General features: G+C 57.8%; 1 protein-coding gene across 1 annotated transcript; it reads left to right on the top strand.

The window, feature by feature from the left end:
• KCNJ4 (potassium voltage-gated channel subfamily J member 4) lies at positions 284-25,421 on the top strand. The gene is made up of 2 exons (XM_018048764.1): positions 284-986; positions 23,317-25,421. The coding sequence occupies exon 2, from the start codon at positions 23,356-23,358 to the stop codon at positions 24,688-24,690; it is 1,335 nt and encodes a 444-aa protein (XP_017904253.1). The 5' UTR covers positions 284-986; positions 23,317-23,355; the 3' UTR covers positions 24,691-25,421.

The following is a 25,918-nucleotide window of genomic DNA, read 5'->3' as shown; positions in this document are numbered from 1 at the left end:
GCCGGGGTGTGATGCCCGGTTAGGCGGAGGGGAAAAGGGCAGGGCCGGGCCCCGCGGGCCGCCCGGGGCTCCGGGGCTGGGAGGGTGGGGGGCGCGGCCTCCGCAGTGGGGCGCGGGTCACGTGTGAGGAGGGGCGAAAGTCTCGCAAAGCGGAGCGGGTGCCGCGAGTTGGGAGTTCTCGGCGCGCCGCGGGCGGCGGGAGCTCGGGCTCCCGGGCGGGCGGGCCGGGGACGCGGCGCAGGCGACGGGGGCCTGGGTCCGAAGGCGCGGGGGGCCGCAGCGAGAGTGGGAGGGAGAGAGAGACAGAGACCCGAGCGAGACCGAGAGAGGCAGAGACACGCAAGGGAGAGACCGGGCAGGGGTGGAGGACGGCAGGGAGCCGACTGGGAGGGCGACGGAGACGGAGACCGCGACCCGCGGGGAGAGAGACCCAGGGGGCGGCAGAGATCGGGAGAGACAGAGCCCAGCGCGAGGCGGGGAGGTGGCGGCAGAGCCCGGGTCGGCCGGCCGCGGGGGTCTAGGGGCCGGAGGCGAGCGCCGCGGGCAGGGGTCGGAGCGCAAGGCGGGCGACTGCGCGGAGGGGACGGCGAGAGAACGGTGGGGGCGCCGAAGGGAAGGCGCCCGAGGCGGGGGCGGGGGGGGGCGCCAGCGCCATGGGCCCCCGGACCCCTGCGCTCTGAGCCCCGGCCCCGGGGCCCGACGATGCTGAAGCCGAGGCGGCGCCGAGGGCGCGGCACAGGGCAACGCTGAAAAGTTGGGCGGCCCGCGGAGAGCGGCGCGGGACGGCCCGGAGACCAGCAGACCCGGGGACCGACGGACAGACCCACAGACAGCCGGAAGGGGGGGCGGGGCCGGCCCGCCGAGTTCGCGGGGAGGGGGCGCCGGGACTCCCCTCTCCCCGCCCGGGACGCCGCCCGCCCGATCGCGCCTGGGATGTAAAGCCGGCTCGCCGCCTCCCAGAGACTCGTCGGACCCTGCGCCCCGCGGTAAGCCGGGCCCGCGCTCGCCGCTGGCGCTGTCCGTCCGTTTGTCCGGTCTCGTGCGTGTCTGTGTGTCCCGGGACCTGGCGGCTCGGGCCCCGCTCGCTCTGAACCTGATCTCTAAAACCCGGGTTCCCGCTGCCAGGCGCGCGTTCAGCGCGGTCAGGCGATTCCCCGGGATCTGGTGAGTTTTGTCCTCTATCCGTCGTCGTCGGAAGCATCGAGGTCTGGGTTTCTGCCAGAAAACGGGGGTAGAGGTGAGGGAAAGGCTCCTTGACCTCCTGTCCCGGCCATGACCTTTCCCTGCCTCCACCCACCTCCAGTTGTCACACTGGGTTGGAGGAGTTTCGAGGCAGGTGACTTGTGGCAAGGGGGGAGGGGGAAGGGTCCGTCTCCTTTTCATCTCCCCAACTGCAGCCTGTTGGCAAAGGGCCCTGCTTGAACAAAATCCCACTTGTGTTTCGAGTACCTACTTTGGACCCCAAGACCCTAGGGTGGGTGGACGAGTATCCAGGGAAGAAGGCAGTTCATGTTTCACAGTGTGGGAGGCAGGCTGTGGAGAGAGAGGCTAGACTGCTTTTCCCTGCCCAGACGGAGAACCCCCAGGAAAGAGAGGTCTGAATGAGCCCTGGAGTAGGGAAACTTCCCTCCAACTGCGACAGTGTCCAGCGTTCCCCCCACCAGCATCTCCATCACACTTCTGTCCCCAGAGCCCAGGCTCTACCATGGGGAGGGGTTGGGGGTGGGGGAGAGACAGGTGGAGGGTAGCCTGGCTAAGTTGGCAGGTGAGGGCCTCAAGAGCAGCAGAGTGTCAAGAAGCAGGCTGAGGTATTGGGGAACCAAGAGAGGGAGGCCATCCATGCAAGGCTCAGAGAGGAGCTGGGCCGCTGAGTGTGTGTGTGTGTGTGTGTGTGTGCACAAAATGTCTATTCTGTTTCTCCCCCACATCCAGTCTTGTGACCTCCAGGGCTTTGGGATTTGGGGGAGCCCTTAGCAGTATTTGGGAGCCTGAGAGTCAAACTGTGGCCCCAGCTTGGACAAGGATGAAGGGAACAAAATTTAGAAGAGAGCGGTGGGGTAAAGGCTGAGGTGCAACATGGCAGGAGCCAAGGCTATTGGCTGTTGAGCTGACCCATAGCGAAATCGGAAGGCTGAACCTAGAACATTCTACTCTGTTCTCCACTGAGAAGATGGGCTTTCTCTGGGGTTTTCCATGCCAGGCAGTGGGCCTTGTATATCCTCCATTCAGGCTCCTAGAAATCAGCTCAGCTAGCTGAGGAGCCAGCACGGTGGACAAGTCCCTCTTCTCCCTGACCCTCAGCCTCCGTATCTGTGGAATGAGGACACCACTGCATGTCCCACTGACCTCCAAGTCGGGGTGGGGGGGCCTTGGCTCACATGAGCTGAGAGCTGTTCACAGGCTGGGGAATGCACTGAGCAGTTGGGAGTGAGGATTCCTTTTACCTTTGGGAAGATGAAGAGCTAATGAGGAGAGGGGAATATGGCCTGAAAAAGGGCTGACCAAGAAGAGGAGTGTTCAGAATTAGAGGAGGGACTTGGGGCTTGGGAGCTAGTTCTCAGAAACCTTTGGGTTACCCTTGAATGAGAAGCTTTCCTCCCATAAAAAGTTTTGGGGGTGACTCGGAACAGACAGAGCTGGCCTTGAATTTCCACTGGATGACCTTGGGCCTCTCGCTTGACCTCTCTGAGCCTCAGTTTCTCCACCTGGAGAGTGGTACTGATGGTACTGCCTTCACTGGGTTGCTGAGTGATTTATAGACTATGTCAGGTCTCGGGAAGCAGCGGACACAAGCCCAGAGCATAGTAGGTTCTTAACAGACATTTGCAGAGCTAGAATGAAGTCGCTTCAGGAGATGCTGTGAAAAAATTTCTCAGCTTAGGATCTAAGAGGGAAGGGGAGGAGGAACCGTGTAGGCTTACAGGGCGGGCTGGTTCTTAATGTGGATCTGGGGGAGGCGGGGGCGTGTGCTGTGGGGGGTGTGAGGAGGAGGGGGCCCCTCTGCGGGGACCACTGAGTCACGAGGACATGTAAGCGACATGACAACCAGCAACATGGTAACCAGGAGACTAGCGGCGGTGGGAAATGGAGCTGGAGCAGTGTGTTGTGAGGGGGTGGGGGGGCGGGTGGGACCGGCAGCACCGGGCCTGGAGGGTCCAGGGAGCAGCCAGGCTGGCCTCTCAGAGTGAGGAGGGGAGGCCCTGAGCCCAGGTTGAGCTAGGGAGGAGGGGGGCCGGAGTCGAAGGAGGGAGGCATTTAGGGGTCTGCTGGGCAGGGGGCCTTCTCCCGCACCTCCCAGGCTCCTCGCTCCTCTCCTCCACATCTCCACTTTTCATGCCTCTCCCCCTAGGATGCCAAATTTGGCTCACGCAATCTGTCGTCTCTCTTCTGAGATTGGCACCGGGACCAAAGCTGAGTGCATTACATCAGCGCCGCTCCCCCTGCACGAGGAGAGAAGGAGAGGGAGGGACAGAGGGCTGGGGGGCAAGCGGCCAACCCTCAACTTTCTTTCCTGTCTTCCTGCTCACTCTTCCCCCTCAGTCTCAGGTGTTGAGGGCTTCTGGAAGCCGCCAAGTCAGGCCTCGAGGCAGGATGAGGGTCTAATCGTGGCGATCCCTGGACAGGGCAGGAGGTCAGACCGTGTTGCTGTCCCCCTGGCAGGGTGAGGTCTGGGAGGCAGGGAGCCTGGGTTCTGGACCCCAATCTGTCATTGCTTGGCTTGTGTGACCTTGGGCAGCCCCCTGACGCAACCCCCCTGGACAAAGTGTACATCTGGATAGAGAACAGTTGGCTATTCGAGACCTTGGTGACTCTCCTGAAAACAGATGCCCTTGAGTCCTGCTGCTGTCTTGGTCACAGAGTGGGAGTTCTGAACTTTGGCTCTCTGTGACCTTGAGCAAGTGACTTCACTTTCCCAGGCCTCCATCTCCTCACCTGTAAAATAGGGCTGGCTGATAGAGCCCGCAAAAGCACTAGATGTGAAAAAGCTACTAGACACGAAAGAGGAGCATGGGGGAAGAGACAAGGTCTCTGGCTTGAAACCAGACACTCGGAGACCCCTCGGCTCCTGGCACGCCAGCCTGGAGGTGGGGTGCAAGCTGAGCAGCCACTGACAAGACAGGGTTTCAATTCAGACAGAAGGGTTGGCACTTACATCACTGATCTGATGGTCTTATTTATTTATTTATTTTGCAAAAGTGAAAACTTAAGCCCAGAGAGGGAAGTAGACCACCCCCCAGGTCACAGTAATGGTTTGGGGTTGGAAGAAGCAGATCTGGGCCCTGAACCCAGAGCTTCTGGCTCCCAGCCCCAGCTGCAAGCAAAGAGACAGACAGGCACATACACGCCTCCTGTGGAAGGCTGAGCCCAGCCCAGACAGAACCCAGGAGCTCTGAGGAGCTCTAAGAGAACCTTGGTCCCTCCCTCCTCCCTCCTTGCTTCTTGGCTGTCCCACCCCCACCTTCCCTGACCGTTAATCCCACCCCTTGCGTGGTCTATTTGAAGAGCTGTCTTTCAGACTCATTTTCAAGGCAGTTTCAGGCAGTCCCCATGAGAGACAGGCTGGATTGAGGGTTAAGATGGAAGATTCTGGCCCCTTCTAGAAGATTCCCAGAGCTGGAGGTGCTTCTGTGGATATTTTGTGAAGTAGTGAGCTCTTCATTCTGGGAGCTATTCAGACAGAACCAGATAAGTACCTGCCAGGGTCCTGAGCTGGTGACTCCTGCTTTTTGGGTGAGGTTGATAACGCCCTCAGCTCCAAGATCTCCAGGGTCTCTTCTGTCCCTAGGAGGGGCTGGGAGGCAGCCCCGTCACTTACCGGCTTCCAGAAAGAAACAGCGTCGCACCAGACATCAAGCTAGGAGCCTTTGTAAAAAGCTTTCTCATTTAACCCTCCCAGCAACCCCACAATGTCGAGCTGAGGTCCCCGTGTTACAGATGGGGGAGCCACGGCTCAGAGAGTCTCTGTGATTTGTCCAAGGTCACACAGCAGGGAAGTGGAGGAGCCTGGATTTGAGTGCGGGCCAGTCCAATTCTCTGGGGCTGTCCCTGGGACTTCCTTGAGGAAGATTGGAAAATGTCCCTCCCCTGGGCTGGGGCTTGGCAAGAGATGGCGTGTCGCCCCCACAATATGACACCCCCTCAGAGATCCTCTGAGGGCTCCGTTCTGAAGACATAGAAATAGACATGCGCCTAGGAGGAAAACTCATTTTACAAAGGGGAAGACAGAGGCTCAGAGACAGCAAATGGCCTGCCCAAAGGTGACTGGACCGTTAGATTTGGGCCAGGGCTCTGTCCCCTGCACTGGTGGCAAGGAGGGGTCTTTGGGCTGATGGTGGAGTGAGGTCTGGGGCTAGGGGTGCAGACTGCGGGTGGTTTGGCAGAGAGCTGCGTGCGTGGTTCTGGGCTAGGGGAGCCAGCCTTGGGAACAGGGAGAAGGGAGCAGGAAGAGAAGCCAATGGGGACGTCAGGTCCACCTCAGTCCTCCCTGGTCCTGCCCTAGGGCCGCCCACAGCTGTCAGTGTCATACAACGTGCGAGGTCTAAAGAAACCGTGGAAGGGCCTGTCTGGTGAGAGAGGGTCTTGGAGCCAGGAGCCATGGGTGCGGCTCACTGTGTGACCTTAGATCAGCTCCTCACCCTCTCTGAGCTTGGCATGCCCATCCGTGTGGTCAAGAAGCTGGGCTGAGTGATCTGTGTCCACAAAGTAGCTGTGGTTGGGCTGTCCTCTAGAAATGCTCCTCCCATTCCCACGAGGACCCTGGGCCCCTGGGCGAGGGGCAGGCAGGAATCCTGGGGCTTGGCATAACCTTTAAGCCTCCTCAGAGACTCAGTCCTCCTTGGAGTGTGTATGTGTGTGTGGGGGGGAGAATCTCGGAGCACAGCCCTTCTTCTCTTTTTCATCTTTATTTTTCTCCTGCTCCCTCTTCTCCTCGCTACGTGGGCTGATCGCTGCTCAAACTTTTAATTCAGATGGTAATTGAAATAATAATATGGGCTGAGGCCCCTCTGCTTGTGACGCTGCAGCTGGTGGAGCTCAGCTATGAATAGACCTTGAGTCACACGCGCGCGCGCGCGCGCGCGTGTGCGCGCGCTCCTGCAGGCGCGCGCACAAGGGACTGCCGGGGTGGTGGGTGGGGTGCAGCCAGGGGGTGGGAGAGCTCACGCTTCAGCTAGCTCTGGGTCTCCCTCCTCTCCCCTCGCCCCGCCCCATTCCCAAGAGCCTGGGCCAGTTCTGCCCCCGCAGCCCAGCCCGCCGTCTGGTCCCCGTGTTGAACCTGACTTGAGCGTTGATGATTCTGTCTGTTCACAGACCGGGAAACTAAGGTTCTGCGAGGGGGAGGGGCCGACTGGACACAAATGGAAAGCGACCAGACACCGGTTTGAAACCGAAGGGGTTTGCCAGGCTCCCAGACCACTGCTTCTGTTCAGGACTCATAGACCAGGCAAACGGGTGGGAGGAGTGCTGGGGTGCGGCCTCCGGGGCCCCCACCCATGTTTCCCCCATCTCATCCCAACTCACATACACCCTCTCTAACTCCTGAGCTCTCTGGCCCACTATCACACACAATTTCTCTCACATGCTTGCACACACTCACATCTGTTCACTCACACACTCATAGATGTGAACTGCTCTGATGGATGGCAACTGGGGTGACAGAGGTTTTCCCAGAAGTCCAGTTGCAGGAGTGGGACATGGTCCGATGTGCCAGGCTCTACACTGGACTTTATGTTTGTGATCTCACTTAATCCTCCTTAGCACCCTGTGAAGGCCATCACTCCCACTTCCCAGATGAGAAAACTGAGGCTCAGTGAGAAGGAAGTCTGCTCCAGGTCCGACAGGTAGAAAGAGCCATGCGTTGTTTGTCCTGCTGGGAATGCACCCAGCCCCAGTTCTAGGCATCCTTCACCCCTGCATTTGGCTCCCTGAGGGAAGGACGGTGCATCCCATCCAGCCAGGGCTCTCCTTCCTCTCCTTGCGCCCATCCCGTCCCCACCCTGCGCCTGTGGCTACCTGGCCAGTCATTGACCAGCCCTGCTCCAGATGCTGGAACATCTGGCCAGGAGCAGGGGGAGGCATCCATGAGGGGCACTGGCAGGTCAAGGAGCGGGGCTACCGAGAAAGGTAGGCCCTGGTGGTCCAGACCCCAGCTGGAGCTGTGTGGGGAGTCAGTGTTGCCGTGGTGACCCATCACCCAGCAGCTTGGGTCTAGGCCTGCTTGGGTGGGCCTGGTGTGGGGTCTGAGGGACTTCCGAAGGGCAGGGGCAAGATGCGGCGGAGTATGGGTGGAGCTGGGCAGAAACAGCCCCTGGACAATGGAGGCCACTCTCCTCACCTTTACCCTGCAGCCTTGGCCTGCTCCTGTGTCTGTTGTTTCTCTAGCACTCTGCTGGGAGCCCAGAGACCACAGTGATTTGCCCAGGGTCACACAGCGAGGGTGACAGAGTTGGGGCTGGACCAGAGCCCAGGACTCCTTCTGATTCCTTTGCCTCTCACCTCCTAGGGCTGCTGACACCCCCTGTCTCGTGAGATGCTCCCAGTATCTACGTGGGGGATGAGCTGATCTCCTGGGAAAACCTCTAGGTGGGAGAGAAGGGCAGGGGCAGTAGCCCCCCTTGTCACAGTGGGTGCAGCTGAGCAAAGAAGTTTGCCCAAGTCAGGTAGGCCTGGATTGGATCACTTACTTGTTCGCAGTGACATTCACCAGGTCAACGTCCCCTAGGAACCTCTCTTTGCTCCTCTGTGTGAAGGGACAACCTATGGTGATGGAGTTGAGTGGGGAGAGCCTGGCTTTTTCCTTTTGCTACCCCATCTGTTCTCGTGCCCACCCAGCCCCACCCAGGCTACCAGGATAGGAGAGGACCTTAGAGAGGCCAAGGAGAAGGGGCTCTGCCCACCATGAGGGGCTGATCCCATTTTACTGATGGGGAGATTGAGGCCTCCCGAGGGGCATTCACCCAACCTTGTCTTGGAGGCAGGATCGGCACCAAGTTTTACCATCTGGCTTCTGGGATGCCCCAGTGAAGTCTCTTCCCCACCCAACCCAGCAACTCCTCTTTAACCCCCACCCCACATTCCTGTTGGAGTCTCCCTTCTCCCACTGCAGCCCTGAGAAGTTTAGCCCTCCATCCCCAGCCTGGAAGAGCTAAGGTGCCACTCAGTCTGGGTCACAGATGGGATGGGGGTCAGAAATTTGGGAACTCCATGAGGCCCCCCAAGGGAGGTGGGAGACCCAGAGTTAGAGGGGCCCTGCTGTGGGTAACATGGAGGGGGCAGACATGGCTGCAGTCACTCACCCATGGACATCAGAGCCCCCCGCACCCTTTTTAGGGGGAGCTCCCCACCTCCTCCAGACACAGCCCACTTGTGTCTGGAAGGTTCAGCTAATTGCTACCTGCCTGGCCCTACTGCCTTGGCTCTGACCCTGGGGCCCGAGGACTCCGGCCTGTTCCCCTCCCAGAGGCAGACCAGCTCTCCCCTGCTCCCCGCGAGGCTGCGCCTCTTTGGCTTCCGTGATCCCTGTGGGTGAGGGACAGAAAATCTGGGTTTAAGTCCAACCGCACCCCTGAGCGGCTGTGTGGCCTTCAGCAGCCTTTCCACACCTCCAAGCCTCCATCCCCTGACTCGTTGGGTGGGCTAGTGCCCCTGCATCTACGGGTCGCCAGGGAGATCTCGTGAGCCTGGGAGTATAACCTGGCCTGTTGTGGACATGGGCTTCTGTGTGTCCCGCCCACTCAGTGGCCACTCTTGGCAGACTTCCAGGTCCTCAGCCATCACCTTCAGGCTCTGCTGCTCTGGCCGTGTTGAGTGTTGGCACCTGACCTCTCTGCTAAGCCCTCCAGACCTGCTGGGTGGGGGTGCAGGGCTGGCTGAGCACCAGCGCCGGGCTGTGCAGCTGCAGATCCTGAGGCCAGCTGACCTTGGAAGGAGCCTCTCTCTGGCTGGGCCCCAGGGCCACCCCCGAGACACAGGGCAGGAGCCGGGCCACAGGGAGGAGAGGGACCCGAGTGGGGCAGAGAGCAGGCCATAGCCTCGTGCTCAAGCTGGCCCGAATCCCTGAGATAACAGGCCAGGGGACAGCGAGAACAGTCAGCCCTGGGAAGGACTTCCAGTCATCAGCTGCCTTAATAGCTTGGCACAGCCTCACTCCCCACACTCGAGGGAGCTGCTGAGAAGCGGCTGAGATCCCTATCATGGGAGGTGGGCAAGCAACTGCTCTGGCATCTGTTGTAGGGGACAGCAGTGGGTTCTAACCCAGAACCGGGGAAGGGATTGGACCCAGAACCTGAAGTCCCTCCTGTCTGGGCCACAGCGTGGTGGTCCTGTGACCCTGACGATCTGACAGTCTTGTCCAAATATTCCCCCTTGGCCTCCAACAACTCACCCCACAGTTGTGCCCCCCAAAAGCCCACAATCCAAGAATAGTCACTCACAGTTTCAAGATAAGCTCTAGATCCCATCTCAAACTATTCACAGCTCCTAAGCACCACGAAGGTGTGTGCTTTTCAACCTGTGTCCACGTCCTGACCCATTAGTGGTTGTGAAATTGAGTTTGTGGGTCCACTATTTATGTTTTTTTTAATGAAAAAAAAAAATTTGAAACACTTATATGTGAGGGCAAATATTAATTTGTGATGCTCCTGTGCGTGCAAGTCACTCAGTCTTGTCAGACTCTTGCGACCCCATAGACTGTAGCCCGCCAGGCTCCTCTGTCCATGGGATTCTTCAGGCGAGAACAGCGGAGTGGGTTGCCATTTCCTTCTCCAGGGGACCATCCTGACCAAGGGATCGAACCTAGGTCTCCTGCATTGCAGTCAGACTCTTTACTGGCTGAGTGAATAGGGTGAGGGCTCCTATTTCAGCTTTTAAAATGTATGGACCGTATTGTATAACAGGTACAGTATGTTCGCTTTCACTCTGGGTCTTGATCAGAAAGTTGGAAAGCTTCTCCTCTGTGTAGAAACCTTGGAGGCGCCACTGAGAGAGGCTTGAGTGTCCGGATTCTTTTTTTCTGGGATATTTGGTTTCTGAGAATGTAAGTGCCAAGAATTGCTGCTTTTCTCTTCTCAGACCCCTCTGTCTTTGCCCAGTAGCCCACTTAGCTCCAGGCCCCTGAGCCTCCTGGTTAATCATCCCACCCTGAGGCCTAGGTCCCACTTGCTGCCCCTCCCAGCCCTGATTCCCCTTTGGGGAATGTCTTTTGCTCCATGTCTTTCTGGGGACCTTCTCTCTAAGCCCTCTGGTCGTGAGGACCCTTTCCTCCTGTCTGCAGATACTTGTACACAGAACTCAGCAAAGCAGAGTGCTGTCGTATTCAATTTTTTCTCTCCGCATACAGTAGGTGCTCAATAAATGTTTATTCATTCCACAATAATTTACAGAGTGCCCTCTGAGGGAAAGCACCGGACAGTGTTGGACACACACCAGGCAGTTGTTGTTGAGTCACTAAGTCATGTCCGACTCTTTGTGACCCCATGGACTGCAGCACACCAGGCTTCCCCATCCTTCACCATCTCCCAGAATTTGCTCAAACTCGGGTCCATTGAGTCGGTGATGCCATCCAACCATCTCATCCTCTGTTGTCCCCTTCTCCTACCTTAAATCTTTCCCAGCATCAAGGTCTTTTCCAATGAGCTGGCTCTTATATCTGGTGGCCAAAGTATTGGAGCTTCAGCTTTAGCATCAGGCATGAGGGCAGTTGCCATTCCAGCTCAGCATGTTTTTAGGGTGATGAAGGAATGAATAAATGGAGTCTGAGAGTCTGGCATCAGGAGCCTGCTCAGATGGTCAAAGATGACGGGTGAGCTTGTAGCTCTTTGCCTGCACATAGTAGGCATTCTGATAGCGACAGTCCCTCATGGCCGTGGATGAGCAGGACTATTCTACCGCTGTCTCTGGCCCTTCCGAAGCCTGTCTGCCGCTTTCTCCTGCTGGCCCTGCCTGTGGCCCACACCACCACTGCCCCCTCCTGTTCTTAGAGCTTGTCTTCTGGGCCTAGGACCTTGGGCACCCCACTGGGAGGACACCTGGGGACACCTACAAAGAAGCCAGTGCTCCATGAGAGCGAGAGGCGTGGGCCCAAGGCCCCAGACATCCTGCCCCGCTCCAGAACCACAGAAGGTCTCCTTCTGGTCCCTGCTCCAGAGGCCACCTCCACTGAGAGGCTCCCCTGACTCTGGTGACAAAAATAGCTCCTCCTGGTCACGTTCTGCCACATCGCCCTCCGTAGGTCCCTGACGGGAATTATGACGAGCTGAAAGTATCTTGGTTTTGGCAGTCACCGGATGTTTATAAAGTGTCCCCGTGTGCCAGGCACTGGGGTTCGGGGTGAAGCCGAGGGTGGAGGTCCCTCAGCACTTGCAGAGATTGCGGGTGAAATAGGTTTGGATCAGACAAACGCTGTGTGGAAGATCAGGACGCAGACGGAGAGCACCTGCGGGACCTCTCGGAGGAGGCAGCCTTTGAGTCAAGATTGGAATGGTAGGAAGGTACGAACCGGGGAGTCTCAGAGGATCTCATCCAGAAGGGGGCCAATGTACAGACCCAGAGGGACAAGAAGGAGGACCCACATGGCCGGGGGGTCAGGGTGGGAGAGGAGAGGGGAGGTCAGAGGGCAGGAGGACTCAGTGAGAAGCAGAGCTCCGCACTAAGGAGTGACGTGGGTCCTCAGCCCGTGCAGAGACAGGATTGCGTGGGGAGTGGAGGCAGGAGGCTCAGAGAGGACCCCACGGAGTTGCCGGCGGGGGTGTGGCTGGCTGCAGGGAGGGTGCTGCAGGCTGGATGGACTCAGCGTGGGGCCCGAGTCCAGGTCTCAGTCCCTCCGTTCACCTGTCGGGGGCAGCTCCTGAACTCCCGGAGGGACGGTGGGGAATAAAAATAACAGCACCCAACTCTGGGATGTCACGAGGGTCAAAGGAGCCTCCAGGGCTTGGCCCAGAGTAAACACTCGTATTAATCGCTCAGTCGTGTCCAACTCTTTGCGACCCCAGGGACTGCAGTCCACCAGGCTCCCCTGTCCGTGGTTTCCTTCTCCAGGGAGAGTAAACACTAATGTTGGTTATTGTGATGTTATCCTGATGCTTGGGTTTGGGGAGGGTTGAAGGTGTGATGCCTGAGCGGCCCCCAGGAGGTCATAGACTGAGATGGGGAAGTCAGGGGAGGGGCGATCCTCCCATCTTGGCCGTGCTGGGTTCATGATGCCTCTTAGATGCCTCCTGACCCCAGAGCAGGAGCTGAATCTGCTTGTCTTGGGAGGGCGATCCGGGCCAGATGGTATCTTAAGTGGAGGCTGAGCCTGGACACTGAGTGGGTTCTGAATAGAGAGGCTGGGAAAGGGGTGACCCGGAGAGAGGCCTTCAGACCTGAAAGACTCAAGGAGGCGAGCAGGGGCGAGCCAGCGGCCTCCGTGAGAACCGCTGGGAGGACCGTGGGCTCATAGGAGTCTTGGAGGGGCTGTGGAGAGAGCTGGATGACAAGTCATCCCCTTCAAGAAGCGTCTATGCACAGCTGATAATGCTTTACCCTCCAAGGTCACTTATCATCTTTGCAACATGCCCGTGAAGTGGGTGTAATCCCTCCCCTTTTTATGGAAGCAATTCAGAGAGGTTAAGACATTTTTCCACGGCCAGTCAGCACCTAAGTGAAGTGTTTGTTCTCTCCCCTTCCAGGATCACAGTCCCTTTTGAGGACCTTATGAGTGCTATGACCCTTCTACACATATGTACACATATAGTTTGATATATAGTTGATATGTGATAGTTGATAGTTTTCTATGTGTCTTTTTTTTGTTGTTGTAGGTGATACATTCAAATGGTTCTAAAATTAAAAAGATACAAACAGGAATACAGTGAGAGTTCCTCCTCCCACCCCTTCCCCAGCCACCTGCTTCCCCTCCCTGGAGGCAGCCCATGTCACCAGTTTCCTGGGTCTCCATCCACAGACAAGCCCAGACGAGCAAATATGTGTATCTGTAAATTTCCTCCCTCTCTTTTTTTGTACAAATGGTAGATACTATACTCAGTGTTCCCCAGGGTTGCCTTTTTTTTTTTTTTTTTTTCACTTAAAAACACATCTTAGAGACCCACACGGCTCCTGACCGGCCTCCCCCTCCTTTTTTCCTGGCTACGTGGCGCGCCATCCTGTTTGGGCTGCTTCCAGTCTGGGCTGGGCACACCCGGCACCCGGCTCCTCGAGTGCAGAACTGTCTGCAGGCCCTGGTCCCAGGAGCCCATCCAACTGTCACAGGCAGTCCTGTGGCTCTCTGAAGCCACCCGGGGTGGGCTCTGCTGAATTACCCCTGGCACGCAACTCTGATCCCCTTACCCACCCCGCTACATACACCTCTTCTCAGGTTTGGCCTGTGAACCTCGTGGAGAATCTGGGGAATCATGTGTGAGCCAGGGGCATCAACCCTGACTCCCCCAAGTCTGAGAGACCTACCTGCCCAGCCCCAGCTCCTGGAGATGTGTTTGCTGAGCAGCCAAGAATGGGACAATGGGGAAGGGGCTGGTCCTGGGGACAATGGGGGAGGGGCTGGCCAGGATCTCCATCCCCATCCCAGCTGGGGAGCTGGGGTGGGGAGGGCAGTTGTGGGCTGTCCTAAAGTCACCTCCGCTCCTGCCCCCTGCCTTCCCCTCCTCCCCCAGCTTGCCCAGCACCTTGCCCTCTCCTCTGCCCGTGAGGAGCCTTCACCTGTTTTTGGCTGGGGAGAGAGAATGTGTCCCAGTGGGGAGGCAGGTGGAGTCACTGGCTTTGGTGGGCTGGGCTGGGCTGGTCAACTGGTCAACTCTGTTCATCTCCCCCCTTCTCCCGGCTTCAGGGGCCCCACTGTCCTCACATTCCCCTCCATCTGCCTCTTGGCCTCCATCTGCTGAGCCAGGTTCTCATTGACGTGCAGGAGATGCTCGGGGCTGGGTCTCAAGCCCCCCCTCTTCTCATCCAGCATTCCTGCCCAGGAGATCTCATCCACTCTCACACCTTACAACCTCCCCGAGGTGTGCCCGTCAGATGAGTCTCCTGGACTTCCCCATGCGGCCATTCCAAGGCCACTGCACACTGGGAACTGTTGCTCCTTAGACCTGGTCCTCTTTCAGCATCTCACCAACACCTGTTTCTGACACCCCTCTTCCCTGCCCTCCACGTAGCCCACCCCCACAGCCTGGGGGCTCTTTGTCCAGAACGTGTCCCCAATCTGTTTACTTCTCTCGAGCAACACTGCCACCACCCTGGCAGCTCCAAGCCGCCCATCATCACCCGCCTGGGCAGCAGCAGTAGCCCTCTTGCCGACCTCCAGCTTCCACTGTGCCCCACGCAGCATCCTGGCACATCTCATCCCCCAGTAAGCGGGCACGCTCGGGCAGCGGTGGCCTCTGAGGCCAGACAAGGGCACGGGTGCCACTGGGGCCATATTGAGGATGGTTTTTTTCTGAAGCCCAGTGGTGGATACACAAGGGTCTATTATAATGACTGCTTATCCCTAGTTGTCTTAAAGATGTCATGTGAAAGTTTAAAGGATCAAACCAGGCAGAACCTGACCGCCTGCCGTTTCCCGTAACCGCGAGGGTGAATTCCACAACCCTGCTCCCCACTCTCCGGGGCCTCCTCTGGGGCAGCTCTCCTCGCTCTGGCTCACGTCACTCCTGCTCTCTGGTCCTGCTGCAGATCCTCTTTCTGGAATGTTCTACACCCATCCTTCACACAGATACACAACTCTTCGGATTGTCTTGGCGCCTACCTACTCCTCAGGTCTCAGTTTTAAACGTCATTTTCTCAACGAGGCCTTCAGGGACCCGCATCAAAGCAGGGCCCGTTGTCTTCTTTCTCACATTGCCCCATACTTTTCCTTCAAGCAGCTCGCTACAATCCATGGCTGCCGCCCAGGCAAATGCTTGTTATGTGTTACTTAGGAGCTGGGTGAGTCCACGCCAGTGCCTGACCCGAGGCAAGTGTGCAGCAGGAGTGAGTGCCCTTGAGGGATGAGCACGCAGCAGAGAGGGTCCCTAGAAGCCCCAGCAAGGCCTTGGCTCCCCCAGTAGTGAGGCAGCTGAGGTTGTTCTGGGAAAGAGAAGCCTTTGGGGATCTGCCTTCAAATTCCTGTAAGGAAGAGGACAAAAGTGTTGGAGGGGCCTCTTTGGTGGGACTGTCTGGCCAACAGAAGGGGTTCCTTTGTGGGTAGGGAGCCGCTGTCAGTCATGGAAGGGGCCAGGCCTCGGCAGTTCAGCAAAGGGCATCCCTGCAGGTTAGAGCCGGGCAGTTGGATGCTCCTGCCACTTGGCCATGACCGGAAGGCCCAGCTGGACATTCTGGGGAATTCGCTTTCCAAACCTGCTCACCGGATGGCCGAATGGTTGGAGGGAGAGGGGAGGTGCAGAGCTGGAGGAATGAGCCAGTTGGCCCTACACTGCTCAGACCTGGCCAGGCCTGAAGTCAGGGACCCAGAGCTTGGCTCCAACTTGCCCTCTGACCCAGTTTCTCCTTTCCTGACAAGACTGAACTGGACAGAACTCGGCACGTAGAAGGGCAGGCGTGATAAATGCTTACTAAGTGGAAGAGGCTTTTGATGTGACAGCATTACTCCAAGGCCAGGAGAGCAGACCGTCTAACGAATGTGCACTGGCGTCAGCTGCTTGGGCCCAAATCCTGGCTCTACCACTTGTGAGCTGTGTGACCTTCAGCAACTTGAGGAACCTTTCTGTGCCTTGGTTTTCTTACTTCTAAAGCAGGGATAGGGAGTTTCCTGGCGGCCCAGTGGTTAGGACTCACGCTTTCACTGCAGGGGACAGAGATTTGATTCCTAGTTGGGGAACTAAAAGCTCGCAAGCCACGAGGTGTGGCCCCCCCCAAAAAATTTTTTTTTAATAAATAAAGTAGGGCTAAAAATGGAAACTTCCTCTGAGGTCACAGTGAGGACGGCAGGAATTGATCAGCTTAAAGCACTCAGAACAGTGCCCGCCCAGAGCAAGTGCATACTAACTGCTCTGTGTGGATTTTGCTCCGTCACACCGTGCCCAGTGGGGAAGGGACTGTGCGTGCAGGGGGATTTCGGGGTACCAAAGAAGGTGTCGGGGAGGAAGAGCATTTCTTGAGTCCCCACAGTGTGGCCTGCACTTTTATGACAGTTGACAATCTGCTTCTGGCCCTCAGGACACCACCCTGCAAGGTAGGCGTTACTATGTTCCTTTGCAAATGAAGACACTGAAGCTTAGAGGTCAAGGATCCCGCTGGTGCCAGACAGGACTGAGCCTGCCTCCTGCCCAGCTCTGTGAGAGTCTGAGGCCACTGCTCTTATTTACCTGCTCCCTTGTGCTGGTGGAAGAAAAGTTGGATGGGGCCACGTGATGGTGCAGGGTGGGCTGCAGGGCAGGACATCTGAAATCCAGGGATGGAGTTTCAGGAAAGAACTGTTTGTATTACTTATCAACCTCTTACTCTGTGCTTGGCACCTGTGCATGATCCCATTTACTCCTCAGTGAGGCATACTATTTGTCCCACCTAAGGATGTGGCTTTCAGGGACCAAAGAGGCTAAGTAACTTGCCCAAGGTCACACAGTCAGACAATGGCACAGAGACTCCAGAGTCAGAGTCACTGCCCTGGGAGGGGGAAGATGTGGGATCTCGAGAATCGTCAAGAGAAAGTAGTTCAACCTCTTAGGGGGCCTGCAGAGTGGGCAGAGGCCCACAGAGGGCCGCGGGCAGGACGGGACACCCTTGTGGCTGCCATCCCCAGCTGCCTCTTACTCTTGGAGGCACTGAGCTCAGCTGCCTGCATTAAGTCTTTTTCCTCCTCCAAATCCCTGGGTGTATATGATTAAAGGACGATCCCCCCTTCCCTCAACCAGATAGTCCAGGCCTGAGAGGCCTCAGTCAAGAGCTTGGGTAGAGGGAGGCCCTGTGCTCCTCAAAGGGCTGGGAAATGGGACAGTGGAGTTAATTCCTCCCACCTCCCCCAGGGAAATTATACCTCCCATCCCGGCCCTGCACTGCCCGCATTGCCCTGTGGGTTTGCCCTCTGGAGAAGAGTCAGTCTCCCGTTCAGGCCCACGAAGGGCTCATGGCAGGGGGAAGCTGCTTAGACTCAGAAGCACCCACCCCATCGCCTGCCTAATTACAGACACTGTGCTGGGCCCTTCTTTCATTCCACTTCCTTCTTCTCCACTCCCCTGCTGGAGAGCTAGTAAGGTCCCCCATCTTATAGATGGAGAGAAGGAGCCCCTGGCTGGAACAGTTAGTGGTGGAGCTGGGTCTTGAAGCTGGATTTCTGGTCTTCCAGGCCAGAGTTCTTACCTCATCCTCGTCATCATCATTTTCATCTCATCTCATTCTTTGCGTTTTACCTGCAATGCCCTGTTGACCCCTCAGCCATGTTTCTATTATATAGGTGAGGTAGGCATTGTTTGGAGAAGGCGATGGCACCCCACTCCAGTACTCTTGCCTGGAAAATCCCATGAATGGAGGACCCTGGTAGGCTGCAGTCCATGGGGTCACTAAAAGTCAGACACAACTGAGCAACTTCACTTTCACTTTTCACTTTCATGCATTGGGGAAGGCAATGGCAACCCACTCCAGTGTTCTTGCCTGGAGAATCCCAGGGACAGGGGAGCCTGGTGGGCTCTTGTCTTTGCGGTCACACAGAGTCGGACACAACTGAAGCGATTTAGCAGCAGCAGCAGCGGCAGGCATTGTTAGCACCATGTTCATCTTGCAGATGAGCAAACTGAGGTTCACAGAGGACATGCTAGAAGGAGAACTGAGCCCAAGAGCCTAACATGCTGGTTAAAGCCCCAAATGTGAGGCTTTAACCAGCCCATGTCTCCATACAGTTGAAGAGCAGTTGAGTGATGGCCAAGGGGCTGCAAGAAAGCAGGGCTGGCAGCTGGCAGTGCAGCCTCGGAAGACTTCAGAGAACAGGGGGCTCGGGCTGAGCCTGGAGGGCCGGGGAGAGGCACGAGGGGGTCTGGGTTGCATAGGGCATCGTGAGAGGTGAAGGGAAGGCCAGAGGCTGGGAATCAGGGTGAGCCAGGGCCTGGAGCCAGCGGGCCTGAGTCAGAATCCTGGTTTGCCTCATCTGCTGTGTGACCCCATCTCTACTCCCCCATCCCCACCCCACCCCCAGCCTGTGATTCTTCAGCTGGGAAGAGAAATAATAACCCTGCTTGTTGCTGTGGTAGGTGCTTAATAAATACTTGTTAAATTAACAAAGAGTTGCTGTGATGCGTCAATGAGAGAGACCAGGCAGCGCCTGGCATAGAGCTGGCACTTCCAGAGTGTTCCTTCTCTGAGGGCGGCCACCGAGAGGGATGGCAGGTTCAGCAGGGCCCACACTGAGCTGTGTGACCACGGGCTGGTACCTTCACCTCTCTGTTGTCCCACTGACATCAAAGGGATGGCCAAAGTCCTGCCGTTGGGCTAGTGTGAGTCACTCAGTCATGTCTGACTCTTTGCGACCCCATGGACTGTAGTCCTCCAGTCTCCTCTGTCCATCAAATTCTCCAAGCAAGAATACTGGAGTAGGTTGCCATTTTCTTCTCCAGGGCCGGTGGGCTAAGGGCTCCCTATATCCAGGCTTCTGCCCCCCACCTCCCTCCCGCGTCTCGGGGCTGAGTGCACCTGCCTGCCCTGGGTCTCAGGACCCACTGCTGCTGCTGTCTGGGGCCAGAGGGCCTACATGATGTGCAGAAACCACTGTGACTCCCACGAGGGGCAGGGTACTCGTGGGGAGACTCACCCCACGGCCTGCCTGGGCTGCTGGAGCCTGCAGGAGCTGCTGCCACTTTAGTATTTTCTCTCTCTTTTTTTTTTTTTCAAAAGGAGTTGTGGGCAAGGAGGGTGCATTCAGTGTCATAAAATCATAAGTAAAGCCTAAGAGGACACAGGGGCGGGCTGGTCCTCCTGCCTCTCCGGACCCCCTGGCAGGCAGGGTCCAGCCCTCATTAACTCCCTAGGAAGGGGCAGGACAGCAAGCTGACAACCCAGCTGGTCACCTTCACTCCCTCCCAGAGGCTCAAGTGTCTGCCAGCTGCCAACTCGCGTGCTGCAGCCCTGCTCTCAGCCTCAGTATCCCTAGTTGTCTAGGATCCAGATGTTCACAGCATAGCGAAATTAACCATCCCCCCCCCAAATAAAGTAACTTGTACAGCATTGTCAATGCTCCACTTTGCCAAGAAAGGACATTACATTAAAAAAAAAAAGCAACCAGCATCTCCCATCCCCATCATTTCCCCAAAAGCAAGAACATTCACCACGAAAGATGTTGCAGGCTGCACTCTTAGAATGAAGGACAGGCACAGCAGGAAGCACCCAGCGGGGAGGCGATGGGCTTGTCCCGGGTCACCCAGGGAGGCAGCCAGGGGGCCAGCCCTTAGGGTCCCCATCCTGGAGACCCTGTTCTGCAGTGCTTGCTCATGAGGCACATTCGGTGCGAGCGGGTAAGACCAGCTCCCTGCCTTCCAGAAAAGTACTTAACTGTAGCCATGGTGCAGGCGCCTGAACAGCCAGGGCCCTCTTGCTGTCTCTTTTAATAAAGCATCTACCGTCGGAGGGGGGTGGTACCCAGTTGTCAATGCCCGTCGCCTCTCTCCCGTCATCTGTGGCCCTTTCTCTTTCATACTTTTTCCCTCGGGCCCTTGTGCCTTCGCCAGGAAGATCCGTGTGACAAGAGAGGGACAGAAAAGCTGGCCATCTTCTGGCCGCAGTGATCCGCGGGCCCTCGCCGAGCGTCGGACTCCTCGCTTTGCGGTGATCCTGGTGCCTGCAGCACAGCGCAGCCCCGCCCCCAACCCCGACCCGCGCTCCTGCAGGGGCTTGCGGTGACGGGGCAGCGGTGTATCTGGACGGGTCACTGCAGACGAGGGGCTGGGCCTCTCACCAGCCCAGGTTCTTCAGGGGCACGCGCCACACGCCGGATCCCCGAGGTGGAGGGTGACTGGCCTAGGGGCAGCACCTGCTCTCGGTGTCTGCTTTCCCAGCCGCCCAGGAGTGGACGTTTCTGATCCCGAGCTGATGCACCCGGCGAGGGTGGCCCAGGGCCTGGCCTAGGGCAGGGGCTCGGGAAATGGGGTCCTGTGACCGAGAGAGGGGGCGCGGGGCCTGGAGATGAGAGTCTCCACCGGGCTACCGTGTGGGGCTGAGGCTGGAGGACCAGGCTGACGGAGAGCGGAGCTGATGGGAGGGCGGGGCCGATGAGAGGGTGGGGCTGATGACAGGGCGTGGCCGATGGGGCGGGGCTGATTAGAGGGCCTGGCTGGGGCTGCGTTGAAGTGGAGGGTGTGAGTGTAGAGGGTGGGGAGCATGGGGTCGGGGACATGCGGAGCCTCTTCCTGGGGCTTGGCTGAGACTCCTGTCACTTCCACGCAGGAATGGGAAACAGTGGGCATCGCTGGTGCGGGGAGCGCCGTGGAGAACCCTCTCCTGCAGCACCAGAGGAATCCCCAAGGTCAGGGCCAGTCCCTTTGGGCAGCAGACAAGGCCCGCAGCTCCGCGGGCCCCTCTGTGGCCTTGGGCAGGGCTCTCACTCTCTCTGGGCCCCACCATCTTCAGCCACCAAAGCCCAGGTCACTGCTCTCTGTCCCCTCTATTTCTATCCTGCAAAGCTGCGGCCACTGGGTCTAGAGCCTGCCTGGCTGGACTGGGGCCCTCTCTTCCCACACCCCACACCCTACCCCAACCCCCTCCAGGAGAGCACCTTGAGCTTCCAGGAGTGGGATTGAGGTGATCGCCCGGGGCTGGCCCAGCTGCTCTGGGACCCTTGGCAAGTTCATCCCAGCTCTGAGCTTCCTTGGCCTCAGGTGTAAAATGAGGGTCTTGGTTGTTCTTTTTGGGGGGAGTTGCTGTGCTGAGTCTACACTGCCGCCCGCCGCCAGCTCTTCTCTAGTTGTGATAAGCAGGGGCTACTTCTAGTTGCAGGGCTCAGCTTCTCGTTGCAGCGGCTTCCCTTGTTGCAGAGCGTGGGCTCCAGGGTGCATGGGCTTTGGTAGGTAGTTGTGGCGCGAGGGCTCAGTAGTTGCGGTTTCTGGGCTCTAGAGCCCAGCTCAGTAGTTGTGGTGCACGGGCTTAGTTGCTCCGAGGTGTGTGGGAACTTCCTGGACCAAGGACCGAAACAGTTTCCTACACTGGCAGGTGGATTCTTTACCACTGAGCCACCAGGGAAACCCCAAAATTAGGGTCTTGAAATCACTCATCTTGAAACCCTTCCTTTGGGCTCTGGTTCTTTCTGTGGTGCTCATGGAGGCATTGGTGATGATGAGACAAAGTGAAAAGGGACATATTTAGTGAAGGAAGACTTCCCTGAAAGCCATTTATAGCCTAGAAGGTACCTCTGGCCCCCAGTCCCTTTGGAACTACCACCTGGAGCCCTGGCCATCGGGATGCTAGGGGAGGTAGCAGAGACGGCCTGACTCCCACTAAAACCAGGACCTCTTAAGGACCAGCATTGCCCACCCCCATTCATTACCTGTTAGATCTTTAGACCCATGGGTCTCACTGGTCCCATTTTCCAGATGAAGAAACTGAGGTTCAGAGCCGTCAAGTAACTTGCCCAAGTTACATGGTGGATCTAGGACTTCCAGGACTTGGGGGATCCAGGGGGCTCATTTTAAGGGGGGAAGGGAGATGAACCCAGAGTCAGGGTGGGGTAACCGTGGGGGAGGAGGAGGGGCAGGGCTCGCACTCCCTGGGCTGAGAGAGGGAGTTTCTCCTGGGAAGAGGCAGGCGCTGAAGCCGTTGATCTCTAAATTACAGCGTTGGCGCGCACCGGTTGCTGCGGCAACCGAGTTGTCCTGAACCGGGGAAGTGTATAAACATTGCCACAGATGCACAATTAGATCAGGAAGAAGAATAGAACAGAAAATAGAAACTTCCAGCCTTATATAATTCTGGGCCAAAACGTTACTAGGAACCCGGGCCTGGGCCCAGCCCCAGCCCTGCCAGCCAGCTGGGGCCCTGGACAGCACCATCTCTCTCTCTTGGGGCCCCATGGAAGGCAGGGGTGATAGGGGGATCTGCCGTCCATAGGCCCAGCTGGTACACCCGCCACCCAGCACGGTGAGAGGCCGCCTCCACTGAAACAGCTGGGGACGCTGACAGGCAAATCCTACCTCTCACCAGCTTCCTCCTGCTCCCTGGGAAACGGGAAGGAAGGCAGGAGTCACTGGCTTTCACAGAGCACCTACAGTCTCCTGGGGTTCCTGTGAGGCGGGGTTTTCATCCCCATTTTACAGATGAGGAAACTAAGGCTCAGAGAGGAGAAATGAGTTGTCTGCAGTTATATACATAGCCAGGTAGTAGTAGTATGTCTGCTTCCCTCCTCCTCCTAACCCCGCCCCAGGTCTCCACACAGTAAACTCAGTGGTAATGACAGCACCTGGGGGCTGAAGAGTTAGACACTCCTGGATCTGGACCCACTTACCTGCTGTGTGGCCTTAGATAGATCACTTTTCCTCTCTAAGCCCCCATTCCCTCACCTGTGATATGCAATAGGGATGCCTACCCAGGGGTCAAAACTCAGAGCTCCCCTTCCTTCCGTCTTGACCGCCACTTTGGAGTCTTCATCCACCGCAGCTCCTGACAAGTCTGGGGACAGGACAGGAACTGAGGTGGGGCTGTGGGTCCCAGTGCTACCCAGCAGAACCTTCTGCACTGAGGGGACTGTCCTGAACCTGCTCTGTCCGGCATGGTAGCCAGTAGCCACACGTAGCTACAGAGCCCTTGAAATGTGGCTAGTGCAACTGGGGAACTGATGCGGACGTTTTGTTTAATTTTAACTGAATGTAAGAGGCACAGGTGGCCAGTGGGTGCTGAGCTGGACAGCGCAAGGGAATGTCCAGCCCTCAAGAGACCCAGAGGGCAGAGGCTGAACACAGGGAGGGGAGCAGGGCCCAGAGCACTCACAACAGCCTCTGTTCAGGGCCAGGGGGATGAGCGGTGGGGGGCGGTGCTGAGATGGGCCTCTGGAAGCTCCCGGAAGGAAAGGGAAGAGCAATCAAAGGAGGTTCTGGCGGGGGGGATGATGGGCAGAGGGTGCAGCATGAGGGGCTGGGACTCGGACCTGAATCCCAGTGGCCTCAGCTACTGGTCCAGCAGGCCCCAACCCTGGAGCTGGGCTGGCCACAGAGGCACTTCCTCGCTGTTGTCAGAACCATCTTAACATTCTGCCTGAGGGGTGAAGGAAACCTTGGGTCCTAGTCCAGGCTTTTCCCTCCTGGGCATCTTTGGGCAGGTTCCTTGCCACCCTAGAACCTGGGTCCCTGGGGGCATTTGGAGAGCCATCCCCCACAGTACGCACTCGCTCCCTGGCACCTCATGTGTCTGGCTTCTCCCCTGCAGGCCCTGCGTCTTCCCAGGTGACCACGCCGGCTTCAGGACATGCACGGGCACAGCCGCAACGGGCAGGCCCACGTGCCCCGGCGGAAACGCCGCAACCGCTTCGTGAAAAAGAACGGCCAATGCAACGTCTACTTCGCCAACCTGAGCAACAAGTCGCAGCGCTACATGGCGGACATCTTCACCACCTGCGTGGACACGCGCTGGCGCTACATGCTCATGATCTTCTCCGCGGCCTTCCTTGTCTCCTGGCTCTTTTTCGGCCTCCTCTTCTGGTGCATCGCCTTCTTCCACGGTGACCTGGAGGCCGGCCCGGCGGGGGCCGCGGCGGGGACCGCGGCGGGAGGTGGCGGGGCGGCACCGGTGGCTCCCAAGCCCTGCATTATGCACGTGAATGGCTTCCTGGGCGCCTTCCTCTTCTCGGTGGAGACGCAGACGACCATCGGCTACGGGTTCCGGTGCGTGACGGAGGAGTGCCCGCTGGCGGTCATCGCCGTGGTGGTCCAGTCTATCGTGGGCTGTGTCATCGACTCCTTCATGATTGGCACCATCATGGCCAAGATGGCCCGGCCCAAGAAGCGGGCGCAGACGTTGCTGTTCAGCCACCACGCCGTCATCTCGGTGCGCGACGGCAAGCTCTGCCTCATGTGGCGCGTGGGCAACCTACGCAAGAGCCACATCGTGGAGGCCCACGTGCGGGCCCAGCTCATCAAGCCGTACATGACCCAGGAGGGCGAGTACCTGCCGCTGGATCAGCGGGACCTCAACGTGGGCTACGACATCGGCCTGGACCGCATCTTCCTGGTCTCGCCCATCATCATTGTCCACGAGATCGACGAGGACAGCCCGCTCTATGGCATGGGCAAGGAGGAGCTGGAGTCGGAGGACTTCGAGATCGTGGTCATCCTGGAGGGTATGGTGGAGGCCACGGCCATGACCACCCAGGCCCGCAGCTCCTACCTGGCCAGCGAGATCCTGTGGGGCCACCGCTTCGAGCCTGTGGTCTTCGAGGAGAAGAGCCACTACAAGGTGGACTACTCGCGCTTCCACAAGACCTACGAGGTGGCCGGCACGCCCTGCTGCTCTGCCCGGGAGCTGCAGGAGAGCAAGATCACCGTGCTGCCCGCCCCGCCGCCCCCGCCCAGTGCCTTCTGCTACGAGAACGAGCTGGCCCTCATGAGCCAGGAGGAAGAGGAGATGGAGGAGGAGGCTGCGGCCGCTGCCGCCGTGGCTGCGGGCCTGGGCCTGGAGGCGGGCTCCAAGGAGGAGGCGGGCATCATCCGGATGCTGGAGTTTGGCAGCCACCTGGATCTGGAGCGCATGCAAGCCACCCTCCCGCTGGACAACATCTCCTACCGCAGGGAGTCTGCCATCTGACCTCTGAGCCCGCCCTCTTGCTTCCCACAGGAGCCTCGCTGGGGGGTGTGCTGCCAGGACACCCCCTCCACACTCAGGACAGAACTCACCCTGGCTCCGGACCTTCTGGAGGGACGTGAGGGCTTCAGAGACTGGGAGAGCCCTTCCGACTGACTCCAGAACCCAGGCCTGGGAAAGGGCCAGGACACCCGACTCCCCAGCACCTACCCACTGGCGAGCTCAGGAACCCCAGACCCCTCACCCTTTCCCCACCGACCCTTCAAGGACATTCCCCCTTTGCTCTCAGAACCTTGGGGAAGGTGCCTGGACTGTTGGGGGGTGGGCATCTTGGGGTTCTGGGGTGGGCCACTGGCTAGTTTGGGAGGGTGGGAGGGGGGTGCGTTTCTTCTGCATGACTGTGGTCTGTTGCTCATGACTTTCTTTTGTAAATATCTATAAATGGAAAGATGGAGGCACCGAATCCACCTTCTGCCATGTGTGCCCGCAGGACCAGGCGGTGCAGGCCCTCTCTGGGCACCCCGCCCCCTCCCCACCCAGCTGGCTGGTCGCTCGAGGCCCTTAGAGCCAGCTGTTTGGCCCCTGGATAGTGTTGGGTTTGGGTGCAGAAGTGGGACCCCAAGGAGCAGGATAAGGGCCGTCCCTCCCTGTGGTCCCTCTGGGCCCATAGGCCCAGCCCAGATTGACAATGGAGTTTGTATCTATATATTTTTAATAAAGTATATGGTCCACTAGGGGTGGGCTGGTTGAAGATGGAGGGTTGGGAAGAAGAGCCAGAGAGAAAGAGGGACAGAGAGAGACCAGCATGATGTGTGTCTGTGTGGTATGTCTGTGCGTATGGGGTGCTTGCATGTGTGTGTCATGTGTCTTTGTGTGTGAAGTGCATGTAAGTGTGTGCTGTATGTGTTATGTGTGCGTGTATGTATGTGTGCATGGTGCGTGTATATTTGTGGTATGTATGATGTGTGTGTATGTGTGTGTGGTGTGTATGTGTATGCTGTATATGTGTGGTATGTATGTGTGTGGTGTGTATGTGTGTGTTGTATGTATGTGTGTATTGTGTATGTGTGATATGTATTTGTGTATGGTGTGTATGTATCTGTGTATTGTATGTGTGTGGCATGTGTGTGTGTTGTGTATGTGTGTGTGTTGCGTATGTGTGAGATGTATTTGTGTATGGTATGTATGTATCTGTGTATTATATGTGTGTATGGTGTGTATGTATGTGTGT

This window comes from Capra hircus, chromosome 5 (assembly GCF_001704415.2).
Source record: "Capra hircus breed San Clemente chromosome 5, ASM170441v1, whole genome shotgun sequence".
Classification (NCBI taxonomy): Eukaryota; Metazoa; Chordata; class Mammalia; order Artiodactyla; family Bovidae; genus Capra; species Capra hircus.
Note: the sequence above shows the minus strand (reverse complement) of the source record. Positions and strands in the feature narration are given on the sequence as shown.

Excerpts from the sequence above, each read along its gene's own strand:
- KCNJ4 (XM_018048764.1), top strand. The coding sequence starts at position 23,356 with ATGCACGGGCACAGCCGCAACGGGCAGGCCCACGTGCCCCGGCGGAAA.